The 17,183-nt window shown below is 45.4% G+C and overlaps 1 protein-coding gene across 4 annotated transcripts in view; it reads left to right on the forward strand.

Moving 5' to 3' along the window:
• SIPA1L3 (signal-induced proliferation-associated 1 like 3) overlaps positions 1 to 17,183 on the forward strand; it is a 120,841-nt gene that overhangs the window by 21,952 nt on the left and 81,706 nt on the right. For all 4 annotated transcript variants that reach the window (XM_006773128.2, XM_006773127.2, XM_015570069.1 and 1 more), the window contains exons 5-7: positions 4,121 to 4,224; positions 7,421 to 7,578; positions 13,001 to 13,577. In XM_006773128.2, the coding sequence (XP_006773191.1) occupies positions 4,121 to 4,224; positions 7,421 to 7,578; positions 13,001 to 13,577 (839 nt within the window). The remainder of the gene's footprint in view (positions 1 to 4,120; positions 4,225 to 7,420; positions 7,579 to 13,000; positions 13,578 to 17,183) is intronic.

Raw genomic sequence — 17,183 nt, forward strand, 5'->3', positions numbered from 1 at the left:
GAGCTTTACTCAGCTACAAGCCAGGCTGACAGCTGCCAGTACAGCGGAGGTGGTGGGAGCCTCTCTTGCCTCCTCAGGAGCGCTAAGGATGTCCGACTGCAGTTTAGGCCTGCTCCCCGCTGGCAAGTGGATATCACCCAAGGGCTCCTGGGCTGCCAGAGGGATGTCTGATTGCCAGCTTAGGCCCAATCCCCCGGGGAGCAGGCCTAGTTACTGTATAAAAGGCATCATTCAGTACCCACTCTTCTAAGACCTGCTGGTCACTCATTTCATCCAGACTGATGCCTGTGGCCCCAGTTCATTGTCGTCATTGTCACCACACAGCATGGTGCTGTATGAATATACCACAGTTCTGATCATGCACACTGGGCACTGTTCTGTCCTCTAAAGTCACTGTTTCCTTGTTAACTTTTTGTCTGGAGGACCTATCCAGAGGAGTCAGCAGGGTATAAGTCCCCTACTATGACTGTATTGTCGATCTCTCCCTTAAAGTTCTCTAGAAGTCTTTTTATGTATTTAGGTGCTCCTAAATTGGGTGCACATATATGTTTACCAGGGTTATATCCTCTTGTTGGATCAATCACTGTAGTATTAGGTAGTGACCTCTGTTATCTCTTGTGATGCCTTCATTTTGAAGTGTATTTTGTCGGATATGAGTATTGCTATTCCTGCTTTTTTTCTTTTTCATTTGCATGAAAAATATTTTCCCATCCATTCAGTTGCATCCTATGTGAATCTTTTGTTCTGAAGTGGGTCTCTTGTAGACAGCCTATATAGTTTGGTCATGTTTTTGTATCCAGCTATCCTATGTCTTTTGATTAGAGCATTTAATCCACTACATTTAATATTATTGATAGGAACTTAAATATTCCCATTTTAATTCTGTATGCCTAGTTTTCGCTTTCTGTTTCTTCTTTTCATTACAGCAGTTCCTCTAGCATTTCTTGTAATGTTGGGTTGGTGGTGATGAACTCCTTTGGCATTTTTTCATCTGGGAAGCTCTTTATTTGACTATCTATCCTATATAATAAAAGCCTAATATGCTAAGTGTCCGGTTGTCCATTCAACCAATCAAAGCATAATATGCTAATGATATCTAAAGCCCCTCAACCGTTCGCTATGACGTACACTGGCCACCAGGGGGCAGACACTCTGACAAGTAGGTTAGCTTGCTGCTGGGTTCCGGCTGATCGCAACTGAGCAAGACAGGCAGACACGCCCTGGAGCCCTCCCACTGTCTCCCTGGCTGGCCAACTTCTCATGTCCCTCCCCAGCCCTGATCGTGCACTGGGCTCCTAGTTTTTAATAATAGCCTTGCTGGATATAGTAATCTTGGTTTCAGACCCTTGTTTTCTATTACCTTGAGTACTTCATACCATTCCCTTATACAGTTTCTGACAAGGAATCAGATGATAGCCTTATGGGAACTCCTTTGTAGGTAACAGTTTGCTTTTCTCTTACTGCCTTTAAGATTCCCTCTTTGTCTCTAATTTTTGGCATTTTAATTATAATGTGTTTGAGCATGGGCCTGTTTGGGTTCTTCTTGCTTGGGACTCTCTGTGCCTCCTGAACTTGTGTAACTTTTTCCTTTCTCAGGTTAGGAAGTTTTCTGCATTATTTCTTTTTTTAAAAAGCTCCCCCTCCCCGCCCCCCCGCCCGGGGATGTGCCTGCAACCAAGGTACATGCCCTTGACTGGAATCGAACCTGGCACCTTTCAGTCCACAGGCTGACACACTCTATCCACTGAGCCAAACCGGTCAGGGCTGAACTTGTGTAACTTTTTCCTTCACCAGGTTAGGGAATTTTTCTGCTATTATTTCTTTAAACATGTTCTCTATGGCTTTCTGCCTCTTCTTGCACACCTACTATTTGAATATTGTAATGTTTCATGTTGTCCCACAGCTCCCTTAAGCTGTCCTCCTGTATTTTGTTTTGTTTATTTTTGGGTTATTTTAGGGGGAGTGTTGTTTGTTTAAATCCTCACCATAGGATATTTTTCCATTGATTTTTAGAGAGAGTGGAAGAGAGAGGGAAAGACAGAGAGAAATATCAATGTGAGAGAAACACATTGATTGGTTGCCTCCTGCCTGAGCCCCAACCAAGGTCTCGGTCAGGGAGGAGCCTGCAACTAAAGTGCGTGAGCTTGACTGGAATTGAACCTGAGATCCTTCAGTCTGCTAGCTCTATCCACTGAGCAAGACTGGCTAGGGTTGTCCTGTTTTATAATTGCTTTTTCATTTTGGTTCTCTGATTGAGTGATTTTTTTCTATCCTGTCTTCTATTTCACTGATCTGATCCTCAGCTTCCCCTAATCTGCTGTGTATTCCTTCCAATGTGTTCTTTATTTGTGCCATGTCATTCTTTATTTCTGTTTTCATAGTTACTATATCTTTTGTCATGCTGTTGAGCATCTTTACCATCATTATTCTGAACTCTATATCAGATAAATTTTTTATCTCCATTTCATTTATCTATTCTTCTGGAGAATTCTCTCGTTCTTTAATTTGGGGGTTGTTTCTTTGTCTCCTCATTTTGGCTGCCTGTTTGAGTTTCTGACTGTATATTAGGTAGATCTTGTACACCTCTCCATCTCTAGTGCAGGACAGTGTCAATCCCTGTTTCTGACTAATTAGATCAGGTAAAGACAGCCTCTGCCTCCAGACTGATTGGATTCGGTCTTGAATAGTCCTCGGGTAATCGTGCCCAGGTGTGGTGAGAGTTTTTCCAATAATGTGGGGCAATTGCTTCTGCCTAGAGCAGTGGTTCTCAACCTTGGCTGCACATTAGAATCACCTGGGAATCTTTTTAAAATCCTGATTTCTGGGCCTTATCCTCCAGAAATTCTGTTTCTTTGTTACTAATGTTGTGGCCCCACCCCATAACAAAGAAACATAATTCCAGAGGATGAGGCCCAGAAATCAGGATTTTAAAAAGATTCCCAGGTGATTCTAATGTGCAGCCAAGGTTGAGAACCACTGGCCTAGAGGCTAATTGTTATTCTCAGCCTCTTAATGGGCCTCATCAACTCCACACTGTGAGGCCAGGTGGTTTCCAATAGGGTGGGTCAACTGTCTTCCCACACACACAGAACTACTTGCATAGCAAATGTCTGGGTGAGAAAGATGACCTTCACAGCACGAGGGAATGACTCAGCACAGGAAACTGGGGTGTTTGCCTCTTGAGCTCTAAGCCCAGAGTCCCAAACCCTGGTTTCTGCTCACACAGCTCCAGTCCACTCTCCCCTCCCTCTACTGGAGCACAAGGTGAGTGGCTGCACAGGGAATTTTGTGTGTTGGTCCTTTAAAAGGGTGCCTGCATTTCCAGCCATATTTCCCTGGCAGTTAGCAAGCCCAGTGCTTTTCACAGCCAGATATTATGTGGACACCTTTCCCACTTCTGGTGCTCTGGGCTGGGGAGCCTAGCTTGGCGTTTACACCCCAGAGTTCTCAGTGGCAACCCCCTCACAGCTGAAATATCTCTCCAGAACTTCAGCTGCTGTCTGTGGGAGCCCAGCCAGCCTTTTCATGACTTTGCACTTCTACCAGTCTCTATGCGGTCTCCACTTTCCGTCCTTGGTTATCAGGGTTCTCTTCAGCTAGTCTTCAGTTGATTATTCAGGAAGTTTTTCTATATTTTCGTTGTAATTCCAGTTTGCTCCTGGGAGCATGTCCAAGCAGCATCCACTTACTCTGCCACCATTTTTTTATTCCATTTATCCATTCTTTTGACTGACATTTGAAGATATTTGTACCCATCTCCCAGGGCACAGGTGTGGAGTCATCTACACTATGATCCTAGGAGAGGAAGTACTGGGTCATCCATTATGCCTACCTTCACATTCAATAGATATTGCTAAAAAAAATTTCCCAAGTCGTTATACCAACTTACGTATATTTCATCTATCCAGTCACATAAAGGATTTTAGGTACTCCACATTCTCACCAACCCTGGGTACTGTCAGACTATTACATTGTTACCAATCTGGTGGGTGTATAATGTAAGCTTTGCTTTTTATCTAAAGAATGGAGTCAAATTAAAAACTGACACAGATGGTATGTGGGAGATGGCAAAAACCCAGAGGCTTTGGAAACATGGTACTAACTTGTGTTTCTGTTTCAGCTGACTCCACAGGAACCCATTCCCTCTACACAACGTACCAGGACTATGAGATCATGTTCCATGTCTCCACTCTGCTCCCTTATACCCCCAACAACAGGCAGCAGGTCAGTGGGGTCCCACATAATTTCCAGCTAATTGAGGGCTAACCCCCACGGTACTCTTGCCCCACGGCTGCTAGCTGGCTGCCAGCCTGGCACTGGCGGCTCTGGTGGTGTCCTGTGCAGCAGTTGGAGGCCTTTGGCCTTGGACCCTCTGCACCACAGTCCCATCACCTGGATCAGTTGTCATTTAATGGCAGTTTTTTCTTAGCTGTTCCTTGGCCGCCCTGCTGGCCTCTGCCCCAGCTCTCCTCAAGGGCCTCTTTGGTCCTTAGGGCTCCTATGAAGAAAAGAAAAAAAAGTGAATAGGTCAACATTTTCCCAAGTGGTTGTACGAACTTACATATCTATCCAGCCACATAAAGGATTTTAGTTACTCCACATTCTCACCAACTGAATGAAATGCAAACCAAGGCCCGAAAGGGAAGGTAGGGGAGGCTGGGGGTAAAGGGGAGAGATCAACCAAAGGACTTATATGCAAGCATATAGGCCTAACCAATGGACACAGACAACAGGGGGGTAGGGCATGAGCGGAGGGATAGGGAGTAACGTGGGGATAAGGACACATATGTAATATCTTAATCAATAAAAATAAAATTTAAAAAAGAAAGAAATGCAAACCAAACTGGCATAAGCAAAAAGTGGGATGAGCTGCACTATGTAACTCTCAAGTGTTGAGAGAGAACTCGCTTTATGTATGGCTAGATCCAGGGCTTAAACAATGTTAGGAATCCTTCCATTCTTGACTTTTGCTTTTCTTCATAGTGTTCTTATTTATAGGTCTTCCCAAGTATCAAAGATGCCCACTAGCAGCACTTGTATCATGTCCTCTTAGCATAGCCACCACATGGGAAAGTGGTGCCTTCCAGGTGTCCCAGAGACATATCAGCACTAAATCTCATTAGATGATTCACTTGCCAGTCCCTAGGCTTGGGGTAGGGATGGACTGAGCTGAGTGGCCCAGCCTGAAGCACATGCCCACTCCTAGAGAGAGTGATTGGGGTCAGAAAGGGGATTGCTGTGGCTGCCAGAAGGAGGAAGAGGTGAGGTACTGGCTGGGCAACAACAGCTAATGGCCACTGCCGGCAGGCTCCTCTCCTAGACACACCATGCAGACTCAATCCAAGAGCAGCTCTTCCTAGTTTCTAATGAACAGAAATCCCACAGACTTTCAATGATTTGGGAAATGTATATTTTTTCCATTGGTACAAGTGACATTGTAGATATTATAGGCCAGAAATGGTCAACTCTGAGTTATTTCATAAAGTTAATGGCATGCTATAAGACGATTGGCCTTAGAGTTAGACCTGAGTGTGAGGTCTTTCTGCACCACTTCCTAGCATCATGATCTGACCTCTCTAAGCCTCAGGTTCCTCCTCTGTAAAATGGGTGGAATGACAGTACCCATGTCTCGGTTTCATTGGGAAAGGTCCCTGCAACTCTTGCGTGAAACCAGAGTACACGGCAGAGCCTGACCAGAGGGGCAGAGGAAGCGGTACCTATTCCTGGGTATTTGGGAAGCATGGGGGAGGGGTGGAAGCTTGGGTTTTATTTATTTGTTTGTTTGTTTTAAGATTGGTTTTTAGAATTAGGCAGAAGTAGCCTCAAATTCTGGGTCTTTCCCTCCATGTCTATGTGACCCAGAACAAGTCGTGTAACAATGGTGAGCCTAAGTCTTTTCATCAGTAAAAGGATGAGTTAATGCCTCAAAGGATTGATGTGAAGATTAAATGAGATTGCAACTTTAAGATATGGGTATAAGCCCTGGCCGGTGTTCCTCAGTGATTAGAGCATGGTCCCCTGCACTGAAAAGTTGTGGGTTCAATTCCCAGTCAAGGAACATGCTCAGATTGCGGGTTCAATCTCCAGTCAGGGTACATGCATGAGGTAACCATTCTCTTTCTCTCTCTCTCTCCCTCTCTCTCCTGCTTTCTCTCTCTCTCTTGAATTAATGAAAACCATATCCTCAGATGAGGATTTAAAAAAAAAAAAAAAAAGATAGGGTATAAAATGCCAGCCAGAGTAAATGGGTACTTTTATCTAGAAATTTTATTTTATTTTATCTAGTTTAAAACACACATAAAGAACTAACAATATAACAAAATGATGTGAGTCATGCTTCTAGGAGTGTCTGCATTTCGTACTGTAGCTACCTCACATAGAACTACACACAGCTCTTATCTGTGGATTCCTAACAGTTACACAAAGGTTAAACTTAGGTAAATAAGAACAGTGTAATTTCAGCAGATAAGTAATATACCATGAATACATCATCTCCTGCGAAGGTTACAGTCTCCCTTGGACTGACAAGCAGGGGAGAGAGTACAGGTCTCCCATAAGCCTATATGAAGCTGAAGTTGCCCCAGTCTTCTAAACTCAGGTGTCTCAGGGGAGGGGCAGTGGCTTGGGATCGACCCTGTGGACTGCCTCTGGTCTGCTTCTGCCATCATCCATGAGTGTGGCCTAGAACAAATTGAAGGCTGCCAGCCCATGCTGCCCTCCAGGAGATGTTTCTTGAGTACCTACTGTGTAGTAGGTACTGCTCCCAGCACTGAGGATACAGCAGTGGGCAGCAAACTAAACAGACAAAATCCCTGTTCTCATGAAGCTGACATTAGTGCGAAGAGTCAGATGAGAAACAAAGGGAAGAGGGAAAAGCTACTGTTTGCTAAGTGTCAATAAATATTAAATAACAGGGACAGAAGAGCAGAGATGGGCGTATTGAGGGGGTGAGATCTTGGATAATACACTCAGCAAAGGCCTCTGTGGGAGGGTGACATTTCAGCCAAGACCAGGAGGGAGCCATGTGGGGATCTGCAGGAAGAATGTTCCAGGCAAGAGGCCTTATGCAGAGGTCTTGAGGAGGAAATGTTTCTGGCATGTTTGAAGAACAGAGAGAAGCCATTGTGGCTGGAGCAGTGAGCAAGGGGGAGCGTGAACGGAGATGTCAGAGAGGTGACGGGGGACAGCATGCCTGGAGCTCCCTGGGCCATTTGGGGACTTGGTCTTTGCCCTGAGTGAGCCACAGGAGGTCTCTGAGGAAGGAGGGACATGATTGACCCAGGTGTCCCGGTTCCCTCAGACTATGGGATGGGATGGGAATAGCGAGAAGTGAGGAGACTGCGGTGATGGTCCAAACAAGATCCTGGAACCAAGTCGAATTTTGACGCTTTTCTCTCCCACTCTGTTTCCCATTTACCAGCTTCTACGGAAGAGGCACATAGGAAACGACATTGTGACCATCATCTTCCAGGAGCCGGGGGCACTGCCTTTTACCCCCAAGAACATCCGCTCACACTTTCAGCATGTCTTTATCATTATCCGAGCCCACAACCCCTGCACTGACAATGTTGGCTACAGGTATGCACCTCCCCACATGGCTCCAAGGAGCCACCCACGGGATTGCCCCACCCCACTCCTATTTTCTTAAATCCCAAAAGCTATTTCCAGCATGCAGAGAGACAGATAGTGAGCAGTGAGATAGCTCAAGTGGGGTGCCTCCTGTATTTTGTGTTTGTGCTTCAGCAGGGGAGCTCTTTCCACACCCTCCCCCACCTTGTAAGAGAATGATTCTCAGCCAGAAAGGGGCATAGTGTCCCAATTTTTATATTTTCCAGGAATTTTGAGAAAACTCACCTCTATCTGACTTAAGGCAAGATGGCAGTTGTATATACCGGCTCACAAATAACAAGTTCAGGCCTAACTAACTAGATCTGTTCCCTTGTCCCGTACGTTGCTTTATGTGCTGGCAGCTCTGAGCACAACGTTCTTCCAGTTGCAAATCCAGCAAAAGAGAGTTTGCCTTTCCCAGGAAAGGAAGCTCCAGGACTGAGGCTTTGTTGGCCCGGCTGGGGCTCAGGTGCCCATCCAAGAGCAAAACCACTAGCTGCACCTAGGCATCAGGTGTACTAGGCGAAGGTCCCAAGGGGAAGTTGGTAGAGGGAAGGATGGAGGCAGGGCAGGCAGGAACCCCCTCAGGCGGTACTGCTGAGGTTTTTGGTTTACTGATCAACAAGTAACACAGGCCTCAAACCCATTCAGTATCTTCTCCAAGCACAAGTTGTAACCCGGTCCCCAAATAAAAAGCACTCTGGGTGTGGGGTGAGGATAGATTTGTGGTCCTTGGAAAACCAGCCAATCAATAGTTCAGGCCCAGGGTCAGCAGTTTACCCTAGAACAGCGCTGCAAACTCTGGGGAATGGGCTAGGAAGTGATATTTCCTGTCTTTTGAAAACGATTTGAAATTCAAAAGATAGAAAAGGTAAAATTAAACAGTAAAAAGTGATCCAAGTCTCCCACCTTTGACCCCACACCAACCCAGTTGCCCTTACAGAGGCAACTCCTGGTAACATTCTGATATTTTGTGCACATACAGGCAAATACTTATGGGTTTTTCTTTTCTACCTTGTTAATACAGAAGGTAGCATATCACACACACTGTCCTGCACCTTATATTTTTTTCACTCAATAGTCCTTGAGATCTTTCCAAACCAAAACACAGAGTGCTTTTTCATTCCTTATGACTGTGCAATATTCCATCATAGGGATGCCTGAGAATCTTCCTCCATCCCTGTCATTTGGGTTGTTTCCTGTCACCTGCTATTACAGTTCATCCTGCAATGAATAACTATTTGTACTCTTATTGTACACATGTCCAAGTATACAGCTGGAGAAATTCCTAAAAATGGAGAGACGAAGTCAAAGGATATGTCCGTGGGTGCATTGGTAGCCTTGGTGGAATTGCCAGAATCTACCAGTTTCTTCTCAGCTAGTGTCTGAGAGAAGAGAGGGGGGTGGTCCCAGTATGTGGCACTTGCTGTTAAGGACCATTGTGCTGGATGTGTGGCAGGGCCTCCATGCAACACAGGCCCAGGCCTGAGCCCCCCGCTCCACCCCTGCAACCCCTCACCCATTTGTTTCAGCAGCAGCTGCAAGTGCCTATGCCTTGTGGCTTGAGGTCACTCAGATGATGTCCCATGTTCCTCGGCAGTTGAAAGATAGCCCTGGTGAGGGAAGATGGAGTTGTTCTTGGCTATGCATGGGTACATGCACACACTTGGAGGAGGAAGTTGTCCGCTCATCACACATCAGAGGCCGAGGCTGAGCAAGGTTGGGTGGTTCTCCTCCCCACCCTAAAAAGTACAGGAAATAATACAACAGAAGCCCCTGTGCCTACAACCAGATTTAACAGATGTTAACATTCTGCCATATTTGTTTCAGCTCTCTCCTCTTTATTTTTAAGAAAGAAAATGTTAGAGATACAATCAAAGCTGCACCGTCACCCTCCCTACCTCTTTCCCCACAGGCAGCTCCTCTCTAGACAAACCTTACCCTGTCCCCGCTGTGTTCCCAAACACGTTTCTGTCACAGCACTCATCACACTATCAAAATGACTTAGTGATATGGCCCTTGCCTCCCTTGAAGGCAACCTTGTGTCATGTTCATCTTCATGTGTCTATCATGGCACAATCCTTGCCGTAAATGGGCCCTCGAGACATTTTTGCTGGCTAGACAGATGTCTGGCCCAAACACGGGACACTGAGAAAATAGTTGTTGAATAATTGTCAGTACTCTAGAAATACTTAATGAGCTACAGTGAGCAGATGACCTGGTGTCACACCATCTCCTGGTGGTGGGACAAGTTGTTCTCCTTTCCCATTTCAAGAGTGCTGTTTCCAAATAGTACACCAGCATCCCTGCAGCCTGGGAGCTGTGAAAATCCAGCCCCTCCTGTTAGGGAAGTTAGAATCCAGCTGTTCTGATTGTCCAGAATTCTTCAGCAGCTTACAGTTTCATGATTTTTAAGAGTCTCATGCTCTACCAAATGAGCTAGCCGGGCACGGTAGTTTCATGATTTTTAAAATCACAAGTCAGGACTGTGGGAAAAGCCAAAATCTGTCACTATAAACAGCCACATGCTGGATGAAGAAGTTGCAAAGCTATTCACATCTGTAAGCACAGTCTGAATGCACTGTTTAATTAGAGAGACGGTGAGGTCATCTCATCCATCCCTCTCTGCCTGGGGACAAGGCCATGCCCACAAGGTAAAATACTTGCTTATTCTCATGATCAGGATGAAAAGTGCTAACACACCACCAAGGTCCTGCTTGGCCTGACCCCTGGTAACCTTACCAGTCTCCTGCTCTTTGCTCTCTGAGCTCTGTCTCTTTCCTGGTCAGGCACATGCTGCACCCTCCCTTTAGCTCTTCCTCTGGCTCCTGCTCAGCCTTAGATCCCAGCTTCATTGTCACTTCCTCAAAGAGGCCCTCTCGGATTCCCCCTGTCCAAATCAGGTCCTTCTATTGTTCTGTCATATCCATTCCCTTTTTTGTCTTTATAAGTTAATTTATGAGTATGTTTAGTTTGTCTCTCCTCCTAGATTAAAGGCTCAGGAGGGTAGGGACCACTATATCCCAAAGCCCAAGGAGTGGGCATCCCAGAAATGGTTGTCAAATGAATGTTGTACTGGCCACCTTGTGTTGGGAGTCAAAACCAATAAGCTTACATGGTGTTTGGGGTTCATGGAATATGTTTTAATCAAGAATCTCATTATTTAGCCCTAGCTGGTTTGGCTCAGTGGACCGAAGGAGCCCAGATTTTATTCCGGTCAAGGGCACATACCTCGGTTGCAGGCTTCTCGGCTCATGCAGGAGCCAACCAATCAATGTGTTTCTCTCACATCGATATTTCTTTCTGTCTTTCCTTCTCTCTTCCACTCTAAAAAATCAATGGAGCCCTGGCTGGTTTATCTGAGTGGATGGAACATCAGCCTGTGGACTGAAGGCTCCTGGGTTCGAATCCCATTGGGGGCGCATGCCCAGGTTGTAGGCTCCATCCCCGGTGGGGGGTGTGCAGGAGGCAGCCAATCAATGATTCTTTCTCATCATTGATATTTCTATTTCTCTCTCCCTCTCCCTTCCTCTCTGAGATCAATAAAAGTATTTTTTTTAAATCAATGGAAAAAGTATTTTTTTTAAATCAATCCTCAGGTGAGGATTAAAAAATACTTTTTAAAAAATCTCATTATTTAAAAAATTGTCCTACAGTAGGAAGAGAAACAGGAAATCTCTCTCTGTCTCTCTCTCTCTCTCTCTCTTCGTTGATAGGCTGCCTCCTGCACGCCCCACATTGGGGATCTAGCCTGCAACCCAGGCATGTGCACTGACCAGGAATCGAACTGTGGCCTCCTGGTTCAACCACTGAGCCATGCCAGCCCAGCCTTTTCTAACACCATACTCTCGAGTTGAAGTTGTTGTAGAGGCCCAGTGCCATACTCTAAGAAAAACTTACCGAACTTAATTGCTCACTCATTTGCAGCAACTCGTACCATTTTTTAATCATCGTATTTAAACAGTATAACTCGTGGTGACTCTGAGCCCCTTGAAATGTCTTTCATCAAGAGTCATCCTCCCCAGTCCTGGGTGATCACTTTGGCAGATGCCACAGCTATTTGCTTGATGTTAGAAATTATCTATCTTTTAGCCACTGGTTCTTGACTTAGTTTGGTCATTAGAATGTGCAAAGATACTCATCAAATCTTCACATTCTTTCCTCCATAGAGGCTCAGGGCTGCTTCTGCCTGGAAGCCTCTGTGGATCAGGTGGGGGGAGGCTTACCTCTCCTCTGTTTCTCCACCTTGCACTTCCTCCCCGAGTCCTGCTGACTGCCGTGTCTCACCTGTCCAGGGTTGGAGCGCAAGGAAAAAATGAGTCCAGGAGGTGTCACTGAGACTGATTGAAGCTGGCTGCATGCTCTCTGGGCTCCTCCAATTATAAGGATCACCTAGAAGGCCCCTAGCTGGGGATGGAGCAGGGATAATGGGGCTCCACCCAGCTTTCCCTAAACATTACCTCCCTCTCTCTATAGTTTGCATAGTGGATGAGGAATTTTGGGGAACAGCTTTTATATCATTTCCTTTTTTTCATTCTCAGTTGCTATCTGATTTTTTCATGGTGGCATCTTGGTCAAAACAAGTAGACAGGGTCCCATTCTAACTTCCTATCACAATGAATTTTCAAAATGACTTTGTTGAAGATGATTTATATCACTCAGGCTTTCTACAGTAATACTGCTTAACTCCCCCTCGCCCCCCTTAAACTCAGTGACTCACACATTTGCAGGTGAGCTGAGGTCTAGCTGGCCTTGGCTCCAGTGCACAGGTCAGGTCTATGTCTGCTCCAAGTGGCCCTCATCCCTCTGGGACCGGTAGGCCATTTAGAGCGTACTCATCTCATGGCAGGAGCACAGGAAGCGAGCCCAGCTCCCACCCACCACCCCCTCCCTTCATTCCACCTGCCCCCTGGTGGTCAGGGCCATGTCATAGGAGTCCAATTGGCCTAACTCCCACCTGAGGGGACACTTTGCATATTAGGCATTTGCTTGACAGCCATTGGCTAAATCAAGTCATGTGACCAGGCCCATGATCAGTGAGGTAGGGGTAGACCTGTCCACAAAGGAAAGGAAGGAGTGAATTTTTGCCAGATTCTAAAGTACCCCAGTCTATATATATGTAAAATGAGAATAATTGAAGTTAAATAGTGCAGGAGAATTATTCCTTAAATATCAACAGGTATTATAACATCTACTGTATAAGAAGTAAAAAATGCATGTATGTGCCCTAAGACTTTCTAAAGTTTCCAGTCTAGTTAGCCAGCAACTAACTAATTAGAGGTAAACTTCCATTCTTAAAAAGGTGAGCTCTGTTTCTGATCGTGTATTTTCTTTCTGAAGGGGATCTCAAGTGCCTTTCTTTCTACCATCTAAATGATTTCTCCCTCTTCAGTATGGCTGTGACCCGATCCAAAGATGCTCCTCCTTTTGGTCCCCCCATCCCCAGTGGAACCACATTCCGAAAATCTGATGTCTTCAGAGACTTCTTGTTGGCCAAGGTGATTAATGCAGAGAATGCTGCACACAAGTCCGACAAGTTCCACACTATGGCCACCAGGACCCGCCAAGAGTACCTCAAGGATCTGGCAGAAAACTGTATCTCCAACACACCCATCGATTCCACTGGCAAATTCAACCTCATCTCCCTGACCTCCAAGAAGAAGGAGAAGACCAAAGCTCGGGCGGGCGCTGAGCAGCACAGCTCGGGGGCCATCGCCTGGAGGGTGGCGGCTCAGGACTATGGCCAGGGGATGGAAATCGACTGCATTTTGGGCATTTCCAACGAGTTTGTGGTACTCCTGGACCTACACACCAAGGAGGTGGTATTCAACTGCTACTGCGGGGATGTCATTGGCTGGACCCCCGACTCCTCAACGCTAAAAATCTTCTATGGGCGAGGGGACCACATCTTCCTGCGGACCACAGAGGGCTCTGTGGAGGACATAAGGGACATTGTACAGAGACTGAAGGTAAGGTCGAGACAGCAAGGGCTACAGCAGTTCTGTGGTTTGGCAGAGGCCTTAGGAACCACTGAAATGCCTTCCCTTGCCCTGTCAGTTAGGCCAGGACCCTAATTGGCCCCAAAAGAATCACAATTGTCCCTTATACATAGGGGTCTACTGGTTGCTACAGCCTAAGTTTTTTCTGGGGAAGGTGTGGGTCAGGGATCTGAGATTGTCCATGTCAATACCTTGGGAGAACAAAGGCATATTTATTCACTCTAGGTCAGTAGTTCTCAACCTTCCTAAAGCCACGACCCTTTAATACAGTTCCTCATGTTGTGGTGACCCCCAACCATAAAATTATTTTCATTGCTACTTCATAACTAATTTTGCTACTGTTATGAATCATAATGTAAATATCTGATATGCAGGATGTATTTTCATTGTTACAAATTGAACATAATTAAAGCATAGTGATTTATCACAAAAACAATATGTAATTATATATGTGTTTTCTGATGGTCTTAGGCGACCCCTGTGAAAGGGTTGTTCGACCCTCAAAGGGGTTACGACCCACAGGTTGAGAACCGCTGCTCTAGATGTTGATAGAAAACATAAGTTTAAGCTTATATTAAAAATGTACGGTTACCTCCCAGAAGAATTAATAGAGTGAAAAGCTTCCAGGACATTCAAGGACAGGGCATAAGCTGGGGTTGGGGGAGGGGGTGTTCATTATAAAAAACACCATAAAATTATATGGCAGGAATAATTCCACATCAGTAATCACAATAAATGTGAGTGATTTAACTTCTATTAAAAGACAAAGATTCAGTATGGATAGAAATCTTACCCTGGTGGGCAGCTCAGACTCAGACCACTGGCCAAACCAAGGGTGACAGATTGGTTTCAAGTCAGGTAACAACTTTGTAACAACTGCTTGTAGCATTGTGCTAAGAAGTGCTCAGGTTGGCCTTGACTGGGTATCTCAATTGGTTGGTTAAAGCATTGTTCCAATGCACCAAGTTTACAGGTTCAATCCCCAGTCAGGGAACATACAAGAATCAACCAATGAATGTATAAATAAGTGGAACAACAAATCAATCTCTCTCTCTCCCTTTCTCCCTCTCTCTCTCCCTCCTTCCCTCCCTCCCTCTCTCTCTCTCTCTCTCTCTCTCTCTCTCTCTCTCACCCTCTCTCCTCCTCTTCCTTTCTCTCTCTTAAGTCAGTAAATTTAAATTTAAAACAAAAAGTACTCAGGCCACATCTGAGGTCCATGAGAAGGAATGCTGTGGTCAGTGATTGGCTGTTAGTGAATTGAACAGACTGGCACATCTTGGGTGCGAAATAGAGAAGGTAGCATAGCACAGGAGCCAAGAACACAGGTTCAAGAATCTGAAGACCTGCCTTCAAGTCCTGGCACTGCCACTTACCAGATGTGTGACCTTGAGCCAATTTGCTGAACTGCTATGTGACTCAGTTTCTCCATCTAAATATGGGAATGATAATCATCCTACGTCACATGGAATTTTTAAGCATTGGATGAGTTATATTGCCTAGATAAGTTTGCTTGACTTGGTGGGCTGTGGCCTCTGGATGCCACTGTCAGCTGGCTATCTTTGCCTTTCTAGGCCTTTGCACTCTGTGATTCAGTTCAAGTTGGGTTGGTAAAGCCCTACTCTCAGCTTCCCTCACTCCAAAATTCATGCTCAGGTTTAGTATTTAGATTTTCCATTGGGATATGAAGTCCATGAACCAGAGCCTCTGCTTTGCTCACTTATCTCATTTCCGTAGATAAGGGCTGGCACATAGTAGCTGTTCAATCAGTACTGATTAGTTGGTTAGTTGAAAGAGTTTATTGAACCCTGCTTCTGTGTAATCATTTTACATGTATGATTTCACAATCCTCCAACCACCCCCATGGAGTATAAGTGCTGTTCTTATACCCACTTGACAGATGAGGAAATTGAGACTCAGAGAAGTATAGGTACTCACATAAGGTCATACAGCCAGTAGATGGCAGACTAGGATCTGAATCCAGGTGTTTCTGACTCCAAAATCGATTTGTGCCCTAACTCAAGACTGGTAGCCTATTGCTTACTCAGCATGTCCATTTGAGCGTCTATAAGCCCCTAAAAACACGTCCAAGAGCAAACTCCTAGTTTTCCTCCCCCTGCCTCCCAGAGTTTTTCTGTCTCAGTAAAGCACAAGTTGGCACTTCATTTGTTGAGGTCAGAAGCTTTGGCATCAGCCTTGCTCCCCTCTTTCTGTCACACCCACATCCAGTCTGTCAGCTCCACGTCCAGTAGACACATCCAGCTACTCCTAGGCTTCTACAGCCTCCACCCTGGCCTTTCCTAGACTATCCAATAGCCTCCTCACAGTCGTCCTTGCGTCCATCTTTGCTGCCCTGTGATCTGTTCTCAGCATGGTAGTCAAAGGTATCTGATCATGTCACTGCTGTGCTCAAAATCCTCAGCTCACTCTAGGTAAAGCCAAAGTCCTTATGGTGGCCCGTGAGGTCCTACATGAGGTCAGCCTCTCTGACCTCATCTCTCATCACTGCTCTGCTCCAGGCACACAGATTTTTGATGTTTCCTCAGTGTGCTAGGCAGGCATCCAACCTCAGGGCCTTTGCACTGCCTGTGCCCTGTAACTGGAACAATTTTCTTGATCTGCACGTGGCTCACTTCCTCCTCTCCTACAGGCCTTTATTTATATGTCACTTTGTCAGTGAGGCCTTGTTATCTAAAATTGTAAACCCTCTCCACCCATTGCCCCTGCTTTAATTTTCCCCATAACTTACCACCTTTTGAAGTGTTTTTTTATATATGTTGTTCACCACTATCCTCAGCACCAAGTCCAGCACCTAGTGAACTTGTACTGAATGCATGCATGTATACCACCCTGTAGTAAAAGCAAAAATGAACATTTATGGAGGGCTGTGTCAGACCCTGCTCAACGCTTTGCACAACTTTGCATTTCTCCCTCAAAAGGGCCCAGTAAGGGAAATACCATTGTCATCTGTGAAGTTGAGGAAACTGAGGCCCAGAGAGGTAAAGTGGCTTGCCCAGGACCCAGAGTGAGTTAAGTGCCTGAGTTCTTCCTCCCCAAATCCTGACAGCAGATTGCACATTTTACCCACATCTTTTTTTTTCACCTGGTTCTTTACTTTATTTAAAAATAAATATATTGGGATAACATTGGTTAATAACATTATACAAGTTTCAATTGTACAATTCTGTAATACATTGCCTGCATATTGCATTGTATGTTCACTGCCCATAACCCAGTCTTCTTCTTTCACTTATTTTTTTAAATTAAATCTTTATTATTCAGATTATTACAGTTGTTCCTCTTTTTTCCCCTCATAGCTCCCCTCCACCCGGTTCCCACCCCACTCTCTGCCCTTACCCCCCCTCACTGTCCTCATCCATAGGTGTACGATTTTTGTCCAGTCTCTTCCCGCATCCCCCACATCCCTTTACTCCCCAAGAATAGCCAGTCCATTCCCATTCTATGCCCCTGATTTTATTATAATCACCAGTTCATTCTGTTTATCAGATTCTCAACTTGATTTTCAGATTCTCTTGTTGATAGATGTGTATTTGTTGTTCATAATTTGTATCCTCTCTC

Source organism: Myotis davidii, unplaced genomic scaffold (assembly GCF_000327345.1).
Source record: "Myotis davidii unplaced genomic scaffold, ASM32734v1 scaffold166, whole genome shotgun sequence".
Classification (NCBI taxonomy): Eukaryota; Metazoa; Chordata; class Mammalia; order Chiroptera; family Vespertilionidae; genus Myotis; species Myotis davidii.